The sequence below is a fragment of the Zingiber officinale genome, chromosome 8A, assembly GCF_018446385.1.
Source record: "Zingiber officinale cultivar Zhangliang chromosome 8A, Zo_v1.1, whole genome shotgun sequence".
In the NCBI taxonomy this organism is placed as follows: domain Eukaryota; kingdom Viridiplantae; phylum Streptophyta; class Magnoliopsida; order Zingiberales; family Zingiberaceae; genus Zingiber; species Zingiber officinale.
Genome location: NC_056000.1, coordinates 17780385 through 17800925, shown reverse-complemented (window position 1 = coordinate 17800925; position 20541 = coordinate 17780385). Strand labels below are relative to the sequence as shown.

The 20541-nt window shown below is 41.8% G+C and overlaps 2 protein-coding genes across 2 annotated transcripts; both read right to left on the bottom strand.

Annotated features, from left to right (window-relative positions):
* Window positions 1-591: 591 nt before the first annotated feature.
* Window positions 592-10816, bottom strand: LOC122012857 (probable calcium-binding protein CML27). The gene is made up of 2 exons (XM_042569514.1): window positions 10113-10816; window positions 592-631 (listed from the first exon to the last, which is right to left on the bottom strand). Exon 1 carries the CDS (start codon window positions 10701-10703, stop codon window positions 10128-10130), a length of 576 nt encoding a protein of 191 aa, XP_042425448.1. The 5' UTR covers window positions 10704-10816; the 3' UTR covers window positions 592-631; window positions 10113-10127.
* Window positions 10817-11646: 830 nt separating this feature from the next.
* LOC122012854 (RING finger and transmembrane domain-containing protein 2-like) lies at window positions 11647-15816 on the bottom strand. The gene is made up of 8 exons (XM_042569511.1): window positions 14912-15816; window positions 14164-14240; window positions 13894-14062; window positions 13702-13790; window positions 12875-13039; window positions 12606-12683; window positions 11985-12088; window positions 11647-11838 (listed from the first exon to the last, which is right to left on the bottom strand). The coding sequence occupies exons 1-8, from the start codon at window positions 15531-15533 to the stop codon at window positions 11733-11735; spliced, it is 1410 nt and encodes a 469-aa protein (XP_042425445.1). The 5' UTR covers window positions 15534-15816; the 3' UTR covers window positions 11647-11732.
* Window positions 15817-20541: the final 4725 nt, after the last annotated feature.

The following is a 20541-nucleotide window of genomic DNA, read 5'->3' as shown; positions in this document are numbered from 1 at the left end:
AGCCATGGTTGAAGAAATCAGAATGCCTGAAATAAGATTTATCAGTTCTAAGCTTCTAATTGTATACTAATGGAATAATAATCTAATGAAGGCACAGTAGTTCTATGCATAAAAATGCCATGAATTCATAACTAATCGTTTTGAGTTGGAATACATCAAAAACTCAAATGCTTTTATAAAGAAATAAATTTGGGGTGTATCCAGTCGTATGCATGTGAAACACAATACATTACTGTGCTTAAAATTTTGAGTTGAGCAATCTTTGCACTTATATCAAAATCAATATCACTTACGTATTGAAGAAGTAGCAAATATTTCTGTCACAATCTGTTCCCTCCATTTATCCAAATCAACAATATTCAATCCAGACATCCAAGCGCATGAGTTCACGTCAGATTCTTGAAGAGCTCCGGAAGAAGAAAGTGAGCATGACCAAAAACTGGCGTGTATTTGGTACCCATTTTAGCATCAGAGGTCTATGAACAGATATACGAAATTCCTCAGACAGTAATAGTGTTGATAGGCTAGTATTTTGAAGGCACTCCAGGTTAAGTTCTTCAATATTTATCACGTGAACAGTTGTCTTTCTGTAAGAATTTTTGTGATACCAGGCCTTCATTTGCGTCAAACCCTGCACCGAGAGACAAGAAACGAGGAATCATAAGGCTACAATGATGTTTACGAAGTCAATAGTTCGGTTATGATATAGAGGAGTAAATCCAATTCCCAAATTGGGATGAAAACGAACACTGTGGTTAATTCAATACCCAAATTCAACAAAGCACGCAGGGTGCCCACAAAATCGGGCCCAAATCCAAGTGAGAAAGCCGCAATGTAAATCAAATAACGGTCTCACCGAAAGACTGGCAAGCAATGTTAGCAGTTCCATGGTGAAAGCAATAGAACCCCTACGGTTTCGCCAATCCGGAAAGATGAAATGTGCGGCTTACCGGAGGGGAAGCCATTGAGGAGGCCGAGAAGGAAGGAGAGGGGTGCTAGAAGGTAAAAGACGACGAAGACGAGTACGGGAACGGCGGAGGAGCGTCACTGCCGTTTCGACGACGTAGGAGTCGAGATCACCACGAAACCCTTCATTGCCCCAGCCACCGACGCTGACGCTTCCCTTCTTCTTCTTCTTCCCGTAATATTCCAGTTCTCTTCCCTCGACTCTGCTACTGCCACTCCATTCTTCTAGACGAAGCTCGCTGCATCGTAATGCGCTTCGATTTGGTGGTGAACAAAAGTAAAAGTAAAAAAATAAGGAAGAAGAAGGAGAGGAGTGTGAAGAAGAGCGGAGAGGGCTCGATCGAAGCATTATTTATTTATTTATTCTCCTTTTTTTTCCTTTTTCAAGTTAAATTATTTTCGACAATTTACCATAGGCGACGTGTAAATCTAAATTTATCAAAAAACATATATTACTTTGGTATTTACCAAAGAGTATATTTTTTTAAATGCATTTCCTATTTTACCCTCTTGATAATTTAACTTTTTCTACAATTTTTCTTTTCTTCACTATATTTCTCTCTCTTCTCTGTCGATAGAAGAGAGGCATAACATTAGTTAATTTTAATCACATTTTAATACATTTGAAGAAGTCAAAATAAATAATGGACACCATATTTGGACTCCTTACAATTTTAGAAATCCACAGGAACTGAAATGGGTGTAATCGAATCTTTCTAGGTCGATAAGTGGATTTCGGTCAAAACCCACTAATGGACCTAGAGAGTTCCGATTGCACTCATTTCAGTTTCTATGGATTTCTAAAATTGCAAGGAGTTCAAATATGGTGTACATTATTTATTTTGGCTTTTTATAGATGTTAACAAGCAAAATCAAAGAATCAGCATAAAAGTCCACGTTGGGCTGATATAGAATCATATCAGGCCCAATGTGGGCCTGATTTCATTTCATATCAGGCCCAATGTGGGCCTGATATCATTCCATATCAGACCCACGTTGGGCCTGATTTGAGTCCATATCAGGTCCAATATGGGTTTTTTTGCCGATTCTTTAATTTTACTTGTTAACATCTATAAAAAGCCAAAATAAATAATGGACATCATATTTGAACTCCTTGCAATTTTAGAAATCTATAGAAACTGAAATGGGTGCAATCGGAGCTATCTAGGTCCATCAGTGGGTTTTGACCGAAACTCATTGATCGACCTAGAAAGCTCCGATTGCACTCATTTCAATTTCTATGGATTTCTAAAATTGCAAGGAGTTAAAATATGGTGTCCATTATTATTTTTAGCACTCCTAGTGGTGGACCAGAGGTTTTGAAAACCCTAAATCTCTCTTTATTTTTATTTTTTTATTTTTTATTGTTACTGGGCCTGATATCTCCCATATCAGGCCCACATTGGCCTGCGCTAACCTAAATTGTAGGAAGAAACGAGAATTTGGAGTCGGCTATTCACACCCCCCTCTCTAGCCGCGTCCGAAGGTCCTAACTAGGTATTTTCTATACCTTTATATGTTATTTGTCATATATTGTTTGTCATATGCCATGTCATGACATCATATTTAGTTTATTGTCATTTGAAATGTCATGATAATGCATAGGTTAGTTATATGTCATGCCTTATTTAAGTTTCATACTTTATGCCATGACATCATGACATTGGCACATATGTTCACTTATGATATTATTTTATGTCATGTCATCATCTCTTGCATTTATGATCAATTAAATTGATTTAAGGATAAAAACTCAATTTGATATGGAAATCAAATTGTTGTCTAGAAAATGCATGAGAACTTAGCTTAAGATGACCTAAACCCATATCTCACATCAAAATTGACTTGGATGTGTTTGATACACCTTAGATGTGTGTGAGATATTAGGATTATGAGTTAGGATCAAGGTGCATAGCTCTTGTACCTAGATGAGCCTAATTCTAAATTGAGGATCATAGGGAAAGCTTGTGTACAAGTCATGTACATTTAGCCCTAAGATTGTGATCCTAAATTGAATGGTTTAAAATCATTTCAAAATTGATTTGAAAAACCTTGATGAAGCTTTTCTAGTGATAGCATTCATCATTGAGCAAGTTGATACAAAGATGGATTAACCTTGAACTATTTCAAAGTCTTTCGAACTTTGTATCAAGATTTAAAAATGGAAGTTATTTTCATAGAAAACTATTTTTCCATGATAATATATGTTATGAGGAATGTATCCTCAAAATTTTACAATTTTTGGAATTTTCTGTGATTTTTTAGGGGTTTCTGAATTTCGGGAGAAAAATCAGAAATTCCTATCAGAGCTTTGTGGACCGATCAGAGGGGATGCTGATCGGTCCCTGATCGGTCTGGTGACCGATCCAGTAAAGGGCTTAGCGTGCCAAAATGCTGATTTTCAGCTGATTGTCTGAAATTTCAGCTGGAAGTTGGTATTTTAGATTTCTAAAGGATTGAAACTCTCCAAGACATTGTTGGTGCAATGGTCAAGGGGAGTTGACCTTTAGGGGGAGTTTTACCTATTGGTCAAGCGGGAGTTGACTTTTAGGGGGAGTTTTTACTCGTCAAGATTAGTGATATGGGGATTGTCGCTATGTTGACTGTTGTATTTAGTATCAAGGGGGAAATTAAGGGTTTCAATGAAAGGTATGAGACTTTCATTAGGAAGAAACTCTTGACCTTGATTCACTCTTTTTGATGTGTGTCAAAAAGGGGGAGAATGTCTAGAGAATGTTCAAGGAAGAACATTGATTGGAGAACTATTGGAAAACCTAAGTTAGGTTATCGGGTTAACCTAACTTGATTATGGTTTTTGTCAAACATCAAAAAGGGGGAGATTGTTGGTGCAACCTTAGGTCAAGGTTGACCTGGTTGACCCGACTCGAGTTGACCTGACTCGAGGTGTATTTTGATGTTTGACGAGCATAGAAAAGTTATATCTTGATGTTTGACAAGAATACAAACTTGGGAGATTGTGGGTGCAACCTTTGGTCAAGGTTGACCTGGTTGACCCGACTTGAGTTGACCTGATTCGGGTAAAGTCCAAGTATGGAGACTTGGTACGGGAAAAGTCCAAGTATGGAGACTTGGCACGGAAAAATCCAAGCAGGGAGCTTGGCACGGGAAAAGACCAAGTATGGAGACTTGACATGGAAAAGTCCAAGCAGGGAGCTTGGCACGGGAAAAGTCCAAGTATGGAGACTTGGCATGGAAAAGTCCAAGCAGGGAGACTTGGCTTGGCATGGGAAGTCGGAGAGGGCTCGGTAGCTCGTTCTCCGGACTAGGTCAGAGAGGGCTCGGTAGCTCGTTCTCTGGACCGGACGAAGTCGGAGAGGGCTCGGTAGCTCGTTCTCCGGACTAGGTCAGATAGGGCTCGGTAGTTCGTTCTCTGGACCGGACGTGGAAGTCGGAGAGGGCTCGGTAGCTCGTTCTACAGACTAGGTCAGAGAGGGCTCGGTAGCTCGTTCTCAAGACCAGGAAGGCCTTAGGATTTAGGGATGAGAAGCTCTAAATCCACATGGGCATTGGATCGGTCAGCAGACCGATCCAGTGATACTCAGGTTTATCTAATCGGTCTGGTGACCGATCAGTAACCAAACAGAGGTCACTGTGAGTTATCTGATCGGTCCACAGGCCGATCAGGAAGCGATCAGAAACGAGAACAAGTATGGGGATCGGTCTGGGGACCGATCAGCCTAGGGCCTGATCGGTCCACAGACCGATTAGGAGCCTCCCAGACCGAACAGGGTGGAGCCTGATCGGTCCAGGCCTAGCCGTTGCGACACAACGGCTAGATTTCTGTGTTGTTCTTTGTCTTCTTCTTCGCAGGTGCAGATATAAATCAGATGCTGAGCGCCTCTACACAATATTCTTCCTCCTCACTCTTGCGATCTGAGCTTTGCTGAGCTCCCTATTCCTGAAGCTTCGTGTGAGCTTCCCTCGACAGGGTGATTAGCTGCTGTTGACATCGTGAAGTTACTGCTTCATCGAACTCCAGTCGACGAGAAGGCAAGCAAAGTGTTTTTACATTTATATTGTTCTTGTTTTCTTTCTCTATTGGTTGTACTCCATTCTTGCTGTTGCAAGAGAGATTGTGGTGAGGTTTCTCCACCCAGAAGGAGTTCATATTAGCCGGTTATCCGAGGTCTCATCCACCGACGGATTGATAGGCTTCGTCCACCTTACGGGCACGCCGAGGAGTAGGAGTATCATCTCCGAACCTCGTTACATCATCGTGTTTGAGGTTTGATCTTCTCCACTTTCGTTTCTACATTGTATTTCCGCTGCGCTAACCTAAATTGTAGGAAGAAACGAGAATTTGGAGTCGGCTATTCACACCCCCCTCTCTAGCCGCGTCCGAAGGTCCTAACTAGGTATTTTCTATACCTTTATATGTTATTTGTCATATATTGTTTGCCATATGCCATGTCATGACATCATATTTAGTTTATTGTCATTTGAAATGTCATGATAATGCATAGGTTAGTTATATGTCATGCCTTATTTAAGTTTCATACTTTATACCATGACATCATGACATTGGCACATATGTTCACTTATGATATTATTTTATGTCATGTCATCATCTCTTGCATTTATGATCAATTAAATTGATTTAAGGATAAAAACTCAATTTGATATGGAAATCAAATTGTTGTCTAGAAAATGCATGAGAACTTAGCTTAAGATGACCTAAACCCATATCTCACATCAAAATTGACTTGGATGTGTTTGATACACCTTAGATGTGTGTGAGATATTAGGATTATGAGTTAGGATCAAGGTGCATAGCTCTTGTACCTAGATGAGCCTAATTCTAAATTGAGGATCATAGGGAAAGCTTGTGTACAAGTCATGTACATTTAGCCCTAAGATTGTGATCCTAAATTGAATGGTTTAAAATCATTTCAAAATTGATTTGAAAAACCTTGATGAAGCTTTTCTAGTGATAGCATTCATCATTGAGCAAGTTGATACAAAGATGGATTAACCTTGAACTATTTCAAAGTCTTTCGAACTTTGTATCAAGATTTAAAAATGGAAGTTATTTTCATATAAAACTATTTTTCCATGATAATATATGTTATGAGGAATGTATCCTCAAAATTTTACAATTTTTGGAATTTTTTGTAATTTTTTAGGGGTTTCTGAACTTCGGGAGAAAAATCAGAAATTCCTATCAGAGCTTTGTGGACCGATCAGAGGGGATGTTGATCGGTCCAGGGAGGTCTGGATCGGTCACTGGACCGATCCAGGGAAGTGTGGATCGGTCTGGTGACCGATCCAGTAAAGGGCTGAGCATGCCAAAATACTGATTTTCGACTGATTGTCTGAAATTTCAGCTGGAAGTTGGTATTTTAGATTTCTAAAGGATTGAAACTCTCCAAGACAATATTGGTGCAATGGTCAAGGGGGAGTTGACCTTTAGGGGGAGTTTTACCTATTGGTCAAGCGGGAGTTGACTTTTAGGGGGAGTTTTTACTCGTCAAGATTAGTGATATGGGGATTGTCACTATGTTGATTGTTGTATTTAGTATCAAGGGGGAAATTAAGGGTTTCAATGAAAGGTATGGGACTTTCATTAGGAAGAAACTCTTGACCTTGATTCACTCTTTTTTGATGTGTGTCAAAAAGGGGGAGAATGTCTAGAGAATGTTCAAGGAAGAACATTGGAATTTGGGGAGAATGCTCAAGGAAGAGCATTGGAGAACTATTGGAAAACCTAAGTTAGGTTATCGGGTTAACCTAACTTGATTATGGTTTTTGTCAAACATCAAAAAGGGGGAGATTGTTGATGTAACCTTAGGTCAAGGTTGACCTGGTTGACCCGACTCGAGTTGACCTGACTCGAGGTGTATTTTGATGTTTGACGAGAATAGAAAAGTTGTATCTTGATGTTTGACAAGAATACAAACTTGGGAGATTGTGGGTGCAACCTTTGGTCAAGGTTGACCTGGTTGACCCGACTTGAGTTGACCTGATTCGGGTAAAGTCCAAGTATGGAGACTTGCCACGGGAAAAGTCCAAGTATGGAGACTTGGCACGGAAAAGTCCAAGCAGGGAGCTTGGCACGAGAAAAGATCAAGTATGGAGACTTGGCATGGAAAAGTCCAAGCAGGGAGCTTGGCACGGGAGAAGTCCAAGTATGGAAGCTTGGCATGGGAAGTCGGAGAGAGCTCGGTAGCTCGTTCTCCGGACTAGGTCAGAGAGGGCTCGGTAGCTCGTTCTCTGGACCGGACGTGGAAGTCGGAGATGGCTCGGTAGCTCGTTCTCCAGACTAGGTCAGAGAGGGCTCGGTAGCTCGTTCTCAAGACCAGGAAGGCCTTAGGATTTAGGGATGAGAAGCTCTAAATCCACATGGGCATTGGATCGGTCAGCAGACCGATCCAGTGATACTCAGGTTTATCTAATCGGTCTGGTGACCGATCAGTAACCAAACAGAGGTCACTGTGAGTTATCTGATCGGTCTGTAGACCGATCAGGAAGCCTACTGATCGGTCCACAGACCGATCAGGAAGCGATCAGAAACGAGAACAAGTATGGGGATCGGTCTGGGGACCGATCAACCTAGGGCCTGATCGGTCCACAGACCGATCAGGAGCCTCCCAGACCGAACAGGGTGGAGTCTGATCGGTCCAGTCCTAGCCGTTGCGACACAACGGCTAGATTTCTGTGTTGTTCTTTGTCTTCTTCTTCGCAGGTGCAGATATAAATCAGATGCTGAGCGCCTCTACACAATATTCTTCCTCCTCACTCTTACGATCTGAGCTTTGCTGAACTCCCTATTCCTGAAGCTTCGTGTGAGTTTCCCTCGACTGGGTGATCAGCTGCTGTTGACATCGTGAAGTTGCTACTTCATCGAACTCCAGTCGACGAGAAGGCAAGCAAAGTGTTTTTACATTTATATTGTTCTTGTTTTCTTTCTATATTGGTTGTACTCCATTCTTGTTGTTGCAAGAGAGATTGTGGCGAGGTTTCTCCACCCAGAAGGAGTTCATATTAGCTGGTTATCCGGGGTCTCATCCACCGATGGATTGATAGGCTTCGTCCACCTTACGGACACGCCGAGGAGTAGGAGTATCATCTCCGAACCTCGTTACATCATCGTGTTTGAGGTTTGATCTTCTCCACTTTCGTTTCTACATTGTATTTCCGCTGCGCTAACGTAAATTGTAGGAAGAAACGAGAATTTGGGGTCGGCTATTCACACCCCCCCTCTCTAGCCGCGTCCGAAGGTCCTAACAGAGATATCAGGCCCAACGTGGGCATGATATCTCTTCATATCAGGCCTAAACAAAAAAAAAAGAAAAAAAAAAAGAAAGAGAGATTTAGGGTTTTTCAAAACCTCTGGTCCACCACTAGGAATGCCAAAAATAATAATGGACACCATATTTGGACTGCTTGCAATTTTAGAAATTCATAGGAACTGAAATGAGTACAATCGGAGCTTTCTAGGTCGATCAGTGGGTTTCGGTCAAAACCCACTGATGGACCTAGAGAGCTCCGATTGCACCCATTTCAATTTCTATGGATTTCTAAAATTACAAGGAGTTCAAATATGGTGTACATTATTTATTTTGGCTTTTTATAGATGTTAACAAGCAAAATTAAAGAATCGACAAAAAAGCCCACATTGGGTTTGATATGGACTCAAATCAGGCCCAACGTGATCCTGATATGGAATGATATCAGGTCCACGTTGGGCATGATATGGAATGATATCAGGACCACGTTGGGCCCGATATGATTCCATATAAGGCCCAACGTGAGCTTTTATGATGATTCTTTGATTTTGCTTGTTAACATCTATAAAAAGCCAAAATAAATAATGTACACCATATTTGAACTCTTTGCAATTTTAGAAATCCATAGAAATTGAAACGAGTACAATCGGAGCTCTCTAGGTCCATTAGTAGGTTTTGACCGAAACTCACTGATCGACCTAGAAAGCTCCGATTGCACTCATTTCAGTTCCTGTGGATTTCTAAAATTGTAAGGAGTCCAAATATGGTGTCCATTATTTATTTTGACTTCTTCAAATGTATTAAAATGTGATTAAAAATTGACTAATGTTATTCCTATCTTCTGTCGACAGAGAAGAGAGAGAAATATAGTGAAGAAAAGAAAAATAGTAGAAAAAGTCAAATTATCAAGAGGGTAAAATAGGAAATGCATTTTAAAAAATGCACTCTTTGGTAAATACCAAAGTAGTATATGCCTTTTGGTAAATTTAAATTTTCACGTGCGCCCTTTGATAAATTATCGAATTATTTTTGTTATTTCAATGAAATTTTCTACTTCATCTTCATACGTACCATCTTTTTATTAAAGGATGTATTTTGAAAATCAAAGTAAACACTAGGTAAGGTTTAAATTGGAAAAAAAAACTGAATCAAATATCAAATTTTATTTGAGCTTAATTAATTTTAAAAATTGAATTATTCTCTTTGGATAATGAAATAAATGTACATCGAAATTTATTTTACATAACTGAAAATTTATAGGATTTATATAGAAATATAAAAATATGATCATTTTATGACGCCTTGCCAAACTTTCATGCTTTTTAGCATGAAATTTTGAGTCGCAAGTGAATTGTGCTCCATAAATATATGACAAAAACATAACTCTAAAATTTGAAATACAAATGAAAGATTGCCTTGTTATGAGAACACTGCGGTCTGTAACCTGCAGTTTGCAGTTGATTTATCTTCTTTTTTTATCCTTTATTTTCTACCAATAATTAATCTATTTGTCATGAAATTTATTCCCTGACAATTACTTCAGAGTAAATAAGATAGAAGAAGAAAAAATCAAGGTAGTGTATTTCTTTAACAAAATGTTATAGTGTTTTTTTTTTCCTATGAAACAAATATCAAAAGGCAAGTGTTTTATTATAGATGCTCAGGGACCAACTATCATGCTTTCGAGCTTGTTAAAAAAAAAAAAAATCAACTGATCAATTGATCTAATACGCACAATTATACAATTTTAATCAGTACACCATCTTCGTAGATTTAGGAGCAATCAAATTCCAAACCAAAAGTTGTCTTACTTGTATATTTGATTATTTAAATATTCTCGAATAACTAATAATAACAATAACTGAAAAGGACAATTTTTGGTGAATTAATTTTACAAACCTAAAATTGCGAAGATCAGGCGCCCCACACGGCGATGCCCTCCATCATGTGCTTGAACTCGCAGAAATCCACCCGGCCGTCGGCGTTGCTGTCGACGGAGCCGATCATCTCCCGCACCCGCTCGATGTTGCGCCCCTCCGGAAGCCCCAGCTTGGCCAGCACCGACTGCAGCTCTGCCGCCGAGATGAACCCGTCGCCGTCCTCGTCAAACACCCGGAACGCCTCCCTCATCTCCTCCTCCACCGCCGCTAGATCCGACGGCTCGGTGGCGGATCCGCCCAAGAGGGCGTCGCCGAGCGCGCGGTGGAGGGTCTCGAAGTCCTCGAAGGCGAGACCGGCGCGATCGGACGGGATGTAGGCGGAGAAGGTGGATCGAAGCTCGCCTGGATCAGCTCCGAGGCCGAGGCGGTCGAGGGCGAAGGCGAGCTCCTCGATAGTGATCTCCCCGTCGCCGTCGTGGTCGAAAAGGTCGAAGATGCGTCGGAGGCGGAGGGTATTGAGGCTCTGGGTTCTGAGGCGGAAGGACGGCGACGGACGAACGAGTTCCGCTGCCAGAAGCGGCTGTTGGGCGGCCTCACCCACTTCGCCCATGGCGGTTTACAAAGCCGTTGACGGCCACGAGAACAACGATGGACGAAGAGGGACGGCAAAGAATGGCTCAATTGATTATAAAAGAGGATCAAAATCTGAAAGGAAAGAGAATTCTCATTTAACCACTAATATTTATATATTTCTTTTTGAAGAAAAAATGGGATTGAAATCTTAAGATCGTTAAACTACCTCAAAAGTCATAAAATGAGTAATCTCAAATCATTAACACCATTAAATTTCTTTATAAAATAATAATTTAATAAATATAATAAAATTAGTAAGACTTTTCTCGACTTTATTTTCAGTCACCATCTCTTACAAAATTATTTCTACAAGATTCATATACTTTTCAAAGTGGGGCGTATGAAGTGGGAACACGTTGAATATGGGAAGGGAACCAACCTGTCACCGCTGAACAAGAAAGAAATCAACGAACTATTTAAGAGTCCTTTAGGCTCATGTGCAATATATTTTATCTAGGATAGAAAAATGGTTCTCTTTCACACGGACGCCCTACCAAAAAACGTCCTTTCTCCATTGGCTAATAAGGGTTTTTTCCCTTTGACAATTTTTTGTTAGACCTAATACTAAAAGATTATAAAAAACAAACATTTATGTGCTACAGTCATACCCTAAATTAGAATTGAAGATCAATTTACTCTGAGCGAATAAAATAAAGAGGCTTTTTAGATCTTCCCAAAAAGATAAATTGGAAGATGGCTAACTTCTCACAGGTCATTAGTCAAAGAAATATACACTGTGAACATTTTACTGACAGTAATGTAAGAACATATATTTCTGTTCGTGTAGATGCCCTCAGGTATCTCTCACTTTGATAGTTATAGAATTTTCGTGTAATCGATACACATGCAAATCGGTTCGGTTACAAATTGCTGTCGACATGAACTGTTTGTCACTGACAGGTGCAGCATTTTTCACGAAGCTTGGGCGTGATTCATGAGCGTAAGTTGTTAATTTCTGAGGAGAACAGGGAATTCCAGTGTATCCGCAGATTTTGACAATGCTTAATTAGAACAACTGAAAGAATAAGCTGGTAGAGCCATCACTGAATGATCGGAGGTCTGACGGTTTCACCAGCGCTCTGCACAATGGGCAAGTCCGTTCTCGCTCGAACCTGAAAAGAACAAATGCTGACAATATTTGATAGGCAGCTCATAGCAGCACTGTGGCATGAAAGTATATGGATGCTTGAAGATGAAAATAGTGCATTCGAAAAGATAGCATCTCGCAGAAAGGAAAAAGATTGATGAAAGAATTTACCATTCGGAGACGCAGTCCTCGCAGAAAATATGTTTACAGCTAAGAAGAATAGGAGCAAGCATTTTCTCTTGACAAATGGCACAGAGATCACCGGCAGCAGTTACCTGCATTGATTTGGTATGCAGTGGATTAAAGAGTTTTTTTTTCCTTTTTTTTTCTTTATACTTAAAATATTGGAGCAAGCACTAGTACCATATCTACATGCAGGAAAGCATACATAGTAGAAAGAAATTTAGACTAATCTAATGTTTTGTAATGAGCACCATTGACTTTTAGAAGAACGTTTAATTTCCAAATTCATTATCAACAATATGCACAAAAAGGGTACTCGATGACGTTAGTATCTGTAGGTCGCACTAACCATTTATATTATTACTTTGTCCACTTATCCTCCAGTGGAGCGGAATTTGCCAATCCTTAAGAGAGAATGGCATATCAAACTAGAAAAAATAAATAAACAGAGCAAAACGCAACAAACAAGAATAGTTTGTGAAGAACAAAGGCAGGCCTTAGCCATCTTTGATATCCTTTTAATGAAGGATGATGTAGATAATGAAACAACAATGATGCAAGTCAATCAATTGTAAGACTTTCTAAGTGGCGAATATATAGAGATTTTACCTGTTCAGTGGTTGCATACGACCCATAATGTACTTCTTTCCTCGATAGTGCCCTTAATACAGTCAAAAACGATTGAACCTGGGATCGAAGACTGAAAGTGTAAGGAACATTGCTCACAGTAGAAAAAATAAATTTATTATAGTATCCTAGAAAGTTTAGGTGGCTAGGACAGAAAATCAATAGTAGCAGTAGAGGGCAACTTCATCCAGTTAGAACATCCAATAATAAGAACAAATAACTGCTAACTCAGAAAGAGTAGAAGAACATACTTTTTCAATAACTGATGTCAGCTTGAAAGTAAGGTATAGCCCTGTAGTTATAGACGAAAAGAGGCTGCCATACTCCTTGTTCAGGAAGAACCTGTACCAAACAGGAGTTGGCAACAGAGCACGATACAAAAGAAGAAAGTATTCCACAACTGTCAACATTTGCCCCTGAGGAAGAGAAAAATGACAGGCTGTATGAACTTGTAGCTCACTACACTTTCTGCATTTACCAATCAAACAAACGGTTTCTAAAATCATTATGCAAACACAAACTTAGAAAATTACAAAATCAAAATCCGCAAACAACTCCTATCACGCATCTTTATACCACACTATGCATGGAAAGACAGCTAGTCAATTTTACACCGTGCAGCTGATTCTGTTGATTGCAATAGGTTCACAAAATAGATTAAGCCAGCGACGAGACTGGATAACTATGAACAATGAGAAAGAACTGAGAATATTTTTTCTACCTATTCTGGTCTTACTTCTCTACCCAGCATGTCTAAATGATCCCACTAAAGCCAATGAAACATCCTCAATTCTGAATGAGAAAATTATCAAGCCTAGATTGCCAAAGATGATCATCACAACATCATTGAACAGCTTAGGGAAAAAATGACAACATAATACTTTACCCCATTTCAAATGTTATGCACCATAAGATACATTCTGCTATGCAAAACAAAATACTCCCTTTCAGTTTTGAACTAGAAAAATCTGACTTTATCAATTGCTCTAGTAGCACACTATTAAGTGCTTAAGACACTCTGGGTGAATGAAAAGATAAAACTACCAAGGAGATTGAAATGCAAGAGAAGATGGCTAACCTGCTTGCGGTAATTGTGTCCTCTACCATTTTTGTAGTAGATCAACAAAATACACTTAACAACCATTGCTGCTTGGCGTACCATTGTATCTGAAACCATACCCATATCAGAAGCTATGTATTGGATATTCTAGATGAAAACAAAATAAGATATGTTTATAATGTGGAAAAGCGTTCTAATGTAAATAGGTACCGTTGACCATGATGATAAATAAGGCATGCCAAAATGGCAGTATTTCCTTTGGGGGAAGCATGACTAGTGGGTAAAGAAGGTTGTCGTTATTGTACCACCAGTACACTCCAAATATATGAATAACAAACACTAGTGTGATTCCAACAAGCATAGAGAGTTTTCTATCATTCTGCAGAGCCCAAAACAAGAGAAGATAATCAGAAATACAGCGTACATGAGAAAAAAGATCAACTGTTATAAAGAGTATCCTAAGGTTGACAAATAGTGAACCTTTAAGGCAGTTTGCTTCCTCAAAATATCATTCGACTTAAACATCACCGCAGCAATCCAAATTGTGACAAAGAAACCTGATATATTCCATATTGAAGAAACATATCACACACTTAAAAAAAAATAGAGAGAATGAGAAAATCTTTCATAGTAAGCTTCTAGTCAAATGACATATTGTGCTGGATTTATTTTGGGGTGAGTGAATAATCAATGGACTCAGATAAGTATCCAGATTAGCAAAAGCCCCAGACCTAACTAAATAACAGTGGAAAATTGAAACAACTACACCAAGAAAAGCTATCAAATAAAACTAAAATAGCCTAAATGTGAATCTGCCAATCTGCTTTAGATCAAAATCTGAGTACTCAAAAAACTACTAGAGTGAATCTATAATTCTTTACTTGGTTAAAAAAATGTCTAACTAATTATTTGCGATTAGTTCTATGGCTCTTATCCCAATTTTAACTCTATGTAAAGCTGCATTGCAAGTGATACCCAGGTCACTTAATTCTGTAGTTCATAAATTCAGATAAGAGCTAAAGTATTTTATCAGCATATGCACTAAACACACAGAATCCAATATCAATATTGTAATAAACCATATCTACATGTTTCTTCTTCATACTTATACATCACATTTAATGAAAATGAGGGATTAGATTATATAACAGTGATTACAGATATAAACAACTCTCACTTCATATTGCTAGACATATGGTTCAAAAGAATAGATTTTGCTTGTTTGTACCTTGCAAATGCTGTCTTATAAAGACTACCAAAAGCAACAAAGAGAACGGGAGAATCTGTTCTATCCATCTGGCCACCTGCTGTATATCGTATCTCTGGTGCAATGCGTCTCTATTATTACCTCCACTGGCGTTAGACTCACCGTCCGAGCTTCCACTATCAACAGGCGAGGCAGATGCAGGCGCAGAGGAAGATGGCAAAGGCACTTCCCGTACCACATTATTGCCCTCCCCATCTCCTCCCTGCGGCTGCCTCCCAATGGGACCTCTAACCAATCCGCTCGAAATCCCAACATCAATGGACCTTCCTTCTGTCTCTGACACCGTTCTCAGTCCCTCCGGGTCTCCGGCCCCAACAATCCGTATCGAAACCTCCCCGCCGTCGACTCCGGAAGCATCGATCCGACGGTGGCCATGACCTCGAGACCGGCCTCCGATTAATTCGTCGCTCCCCGCACGACTTCCTCTTGTCCGAATGACCCCAAACAGCTCCAGAGCCGCCGAGAGCCGCGCCTGGATGAAACGGGACGGCGAAAAGTGCACCCTGTACCTCCTCGACGACCCACCGGAGGCTTCTGTCGACTGGCTTCGGTGGTGATCGGAGCTTCCTCCGGAGCTTTCCATCACCAGAAGCCGAAATTGAATCAGAATCAGGAAAATCAATCGCAGAAACAGCGACGAGGAACGGCGAAAGAGGGGAGCGCCGGCCAAACGATTGAACGAAGAAATCAAGAAATCGGACGCAGGCGGAAGAATTGATGGAGAACCCTAGCGCATGGATCGAATTCGAAAGGGGCACAAGGATGGAGACCTTTTACAGTAGGACCAGCAAGAAACGTAGAAGATAAAGACGAAGGGAAAGGCATATATTTGGGTATCGCGTTCTGACTCCGGAGTCGCCGTTGTAATTTCCTTTCAAGGTTTTAACAATAAGACTGTATTAAATATTTTTTATAAAAATGGAAATATTTCAAATAAATAAATAAATACAAAACATAAATAAATTTTAAGTGGCTTGTCGTATTATTATAATAATCGAATATTAAACTCCGTGTGATTGCTATTTTTGTCCTTTTTTATTTTTTTAACATTATTTAGCATTAATGAAGGCTCAAATGCCGGGACGGTGGGGCATTAGATTAGTAGACGTTTTGCAGAATAAATGCCGGTTACTTGTGTTCAAAGCTTCAGAAAATTATTACATTATCATACTCTGTTAGGCGAAATAATGACCATTCATAAGTACAATTAATTTGCCTGGTATCTAATGAAGGCTAATGTCATCGTTATTATCTTTGCTCCAATAAATATAATTAATTTATTAAAAAAACATATCATTAAATAATAAGATATATATATATATATATATATATCAGGCGATTCTTTGTGCGCGACCGTGAGCGACGCGCATACGTGACACTACTAGCTCAATTTTTTTATAAAAAAATATTCTTTTTATTCTCTCTCCCCTTCCGTCTTCTATTCAAATCGACGGCAAGAGAAATTTTCCAAATTCTAAATTTCCCTTGTCGCTCTCGCCTCTTCCTTTGTCGCCATCTTCCATCGTAGTGCACTCCTGTCGGGCAAGCAAAAGCAAAGGCACTGCAAGCTAATTGGACAACTTATAGTCACTTGCTTGTTCTCAAGCTGGCTGGAAGCTCAAGAAACTGCCACCGAACACATAGCTGACGTTAGTTTGCTTACCACCCCTCTCCATTCTCGATCAGCAAACTAACGTCAGCTATGTGTTCGGTGGCACTTTCTTACCAGTTTTTGCTTATATGATTTGTAGGGAACTTGTCAAACATCAATTCCACCATTTCATAACCAATGATAATTCGTCTTATTTTATTTTGTAATTCCATTCATCAGTGATCCTAATATATATTAGAATGATTTATGCAACGCCTGCAACCACTTTCCACATATGTTGTCTACTTGCCTTTATTGGACGTATAGATGCTATAATGTTGTAGCAGTTACTTGAAATGTTAGCTGTTATAGCTAGCGTTGTAGTAGCTACTTGGAATGTTGACTGCTACTAGCAGCTACTTCGACAGCTAGCTACTACAACGTTATTACAATGATTTAGCAGCTACTTGGAATGTTAGCTGCTACAACGGTATAACAGATACTTTGACAGCTAGCTGCTACAACTTTATAGCAGCTACTTCAATAGGCAACTGCCACAACGGTGTAGCAACTAATTGGAATGTTAACTGCTACAATGGTGTAGCAACAACTTCGATGGCTAGCTGTTACAACGTTGTAGCAGCTACTTCGATGGCTAGTTGCTACAACGTTGTAGCGGCTCCTTGAAATGTTAATTACTATAACGGTGTAACAGCTACTTCGACAGCTAGCTGCTATAATGTTGTAGCAGTTATTTCGACAGATAACTGGTATAATGTTGTCGCAGTTATTTCGACGACTAATTGCTACAACGTTGTAGCAACTACTTGGAAGGTTTACTGCTTCAACGTTATAGCATTATTTCAACAACTAACAACTACAACGTTGTAGCAGCTACTTCGACGGAATCTAATTACTATTCTATTTTATTATAAACTGTGCTAACATTCTATTTTGTAGGATATATAATTTACATTACCTCGGACTAACGTTTTCTTGCAGGAAGGAGATTGCTGGAAAATAAGGATCCAGGCGCCCGGAAGGGATCCCGTCGCCCGGAGGTCTGGGCGCCTGGAGGTAATTTTTATCCACAACGTCGTTTCGCCATGTGGAGATCACTGACTGGCTCGGCTGCGTCATATTCAGGGCATCCCGAACCTCCTATATAAGGAGGGTGAAGGCTGAAACAAAGAAACAACTCAACAATTCACGATCTACGCTTCTGTGCTCCTACAACGCTGCGAAGACTCTCTGACAAGTTTTGTTTGTTTGTCTTATTCTCTTATTGTTGGTGTCTTTTCGTTTACTAAATAATTCCTGTACTACATTTTGTAAAAACCTTTCGAATTATTAGTGATTGCCCAATGAAAGCACTCTACGAGTGCGGGCCTTCGAGTAGGAGTCGACAAAGGCTCCGAACCAAGTAAAATGACCTTGTTAGCATCGTGTTTTTGTTTTTCCGCTGCCTACTCTATACGCCGAAAGTTTTAAATCGCTATTCACCCCCCCCCCCCCTCTAGAGAAACTCATCGATCCAACATAACCTTGGTTATGGAGAATAAAACATAATCAAATATTATTTGGTTCAACCTAGGTAATGCAACAAAAACTTGTTTGTTTGAAGGTTTTAATGAATAACGTAGTTTAATATTTTACTATATTACCTGATCCGGTGGTAAGGACGGGGGACCTTCGTGGGCGGAAGGTCAACGACACGTGGAGGTCAAAGGTCAAGAGATTCAACGCTGAGACCCGACCGACCGGACGAAGAGGGTCGACCGGCCGGGAATCCCCCGAGCCAAATGAAAGACAACCCGACTAGGGGTCGGGTTTCCGATGCTCAAGGTAAAAAGGTTTCAGGGCCGAGCGGGCAGTCTGTTCGGCCGGGGCACAAGGCAACAAAGACAGGCAGGAGCAATCTCATCCGAGCATACGATCGGGGCAGAAGTGATATGCCCGCCGAGCGGTCGAATCGCTCAGCCCTGGAACAGACAGGAGACGCAAGAGGATAAAGGAGACAGGGGATAACATCATCCTCGAGACATCTGCCGCCGACAGGCAGCAGGGTTGGCGGTCGAGCCGTACACAGGATCATACGGTGGAAGCTTCCACCGTCACATCCGGGATATGCTCGGACGATTGCGGAATGACGTCAGGGGTACTTTTCTGACATGGGCTGTTAAGGTATGTTTGGGGAAGCGTACACGCATCGAGAAGCGTGTCCGCGCCTCCGCGGGGTCCTGTATAAGGACCCCCAGACGTCGACGAAGGTATGCGAAATCCTCACTATAGCCACAGTTACGTTGCCTCTCTCATTTCTCGTTGCCTGATTTGAGCGTCGGAGGGTCGTCGCCGGGAAACCCCTCCCGGCTCGGCTTCTTTGCAGGTTCGTCGGAGATCTACGCCACCAGTCAGATCAGCAGCGGGGAGTGTCATGTCCCCAGCGTCCGTCGACTCAGCGCTCAGACAGGATCAAATTGGCGTCGTTTGTGGGAGCGCACCTGAATCCGAGCGGAGACGATGGAAGAAGCTGGACGCCAACTAATGGTGACGCTCTCCCTAGAGGAACTCGACGCACTCATCCAAGCGCGAGCAGCAAAAATCATGGAGTAGCAGCAGAAAGCTCTGGCAGAGCGGGCAGCGCAGCAGGTTACATCAGCATCGGGGGGTCGAGCAGCACCCGAAGAGCGGCCGGAGCAGCTCTTAATATGGGGGCAAAATAAGGGACTGACCGGTACCTAGATGGGGGCGCCGCCCGCCCCGATACCTTTTCATCGGGCTCTGTTCCAGACGCCCTCGGAGGTCGCGCAAGCTAATCAGGACAGAGGATCTTCATCGGATGAAGCACCCATCCGGGACGTCAGAAAAGGAAAAGCGCCCCGAACGGACGCGTCACCCGAGCGGATCAACCGGCAGTTCTCAGATGTCATCCTGCGTGATCCACTGCCGAAGCATTATGTGCCCCCTGCGATCGGGGAATACAACGGGAGAACCGACCTAGACGACCATCTGGGTAAGTTCGACAGCACTGCCACTCTGCATCAATACACAGATGGTGTGAAGTGTCGAGTGTTCCTCACCACCCTTTCGGGATCGGCGCATTGGTGGTTCCGGAGGTTGCCGGACGGATCTATCACGAGTTTCAAAGAATTCCGAACGGCATTCCTCCATCATTTTGCGAGCAGCAGGCGCCACCAGAAGACCAGCGTCAATCTGTTCGCCATTAAGCAAGGCACGAGGGAGTCGCTCCGAGCTTACATCCAACGCTTCAACCAGGTGGCCATGGACATTCCAACGGTCACCTCGGAAACAATGATGAACGCGTTCACGCAAGGGCTCGTGGACGGTGATTTCTTCTGCTCGCTCATCCGGAAGTCGCCTCGGGACTACGACCACATGCTGTATAAGGCCAACGAGTACATCAATGTAGAGGAAGCCCAGGCGACGAGAAGAAAGGAAGCCCTGAATGACCAACCAGCTTCCGCCGAGCGGAAACAACCCGTCAGTCACCAGCCCCCCAGAGGACCGTGAGCCGAAGCCGCCTGTCCTCATCAGCACACTCGGTCGCACGTCGTCCAGCAAGTCGCGGTTGATCGGCCCAAGCCCAAGGGGAAGGTATGGACCCCCGATGTTTTGTTCACTCCATCAGTCAGCTACTCATAACACACGCGACTATCGGAGCCTCCCTCCCATCACTCATCCTGCGCCAAAGAGCTACCGCCGCCGATCACCTTCACCAGACCGGCGACATCGACAACAGAGCCCCGTTCAAAGAATAGAAAGGAGATCCCCCGAGCGGCAGCATCGTCAGCAGCCCGAAGCCCACCATCGGGCGTCGCATGAACGACCTCGACCATCCGCTCGGGAGGAGGAGAATAGGGGAAACGCATCTCGAGGCGAGATCAACATCATTGCCGGAGGCCCGACCAGAGGAGACTCCAATAGAGCCAGAAAGGCACACGCAAGGCAGCTGAGGATACATGCGGTCGGCTGCAACCTG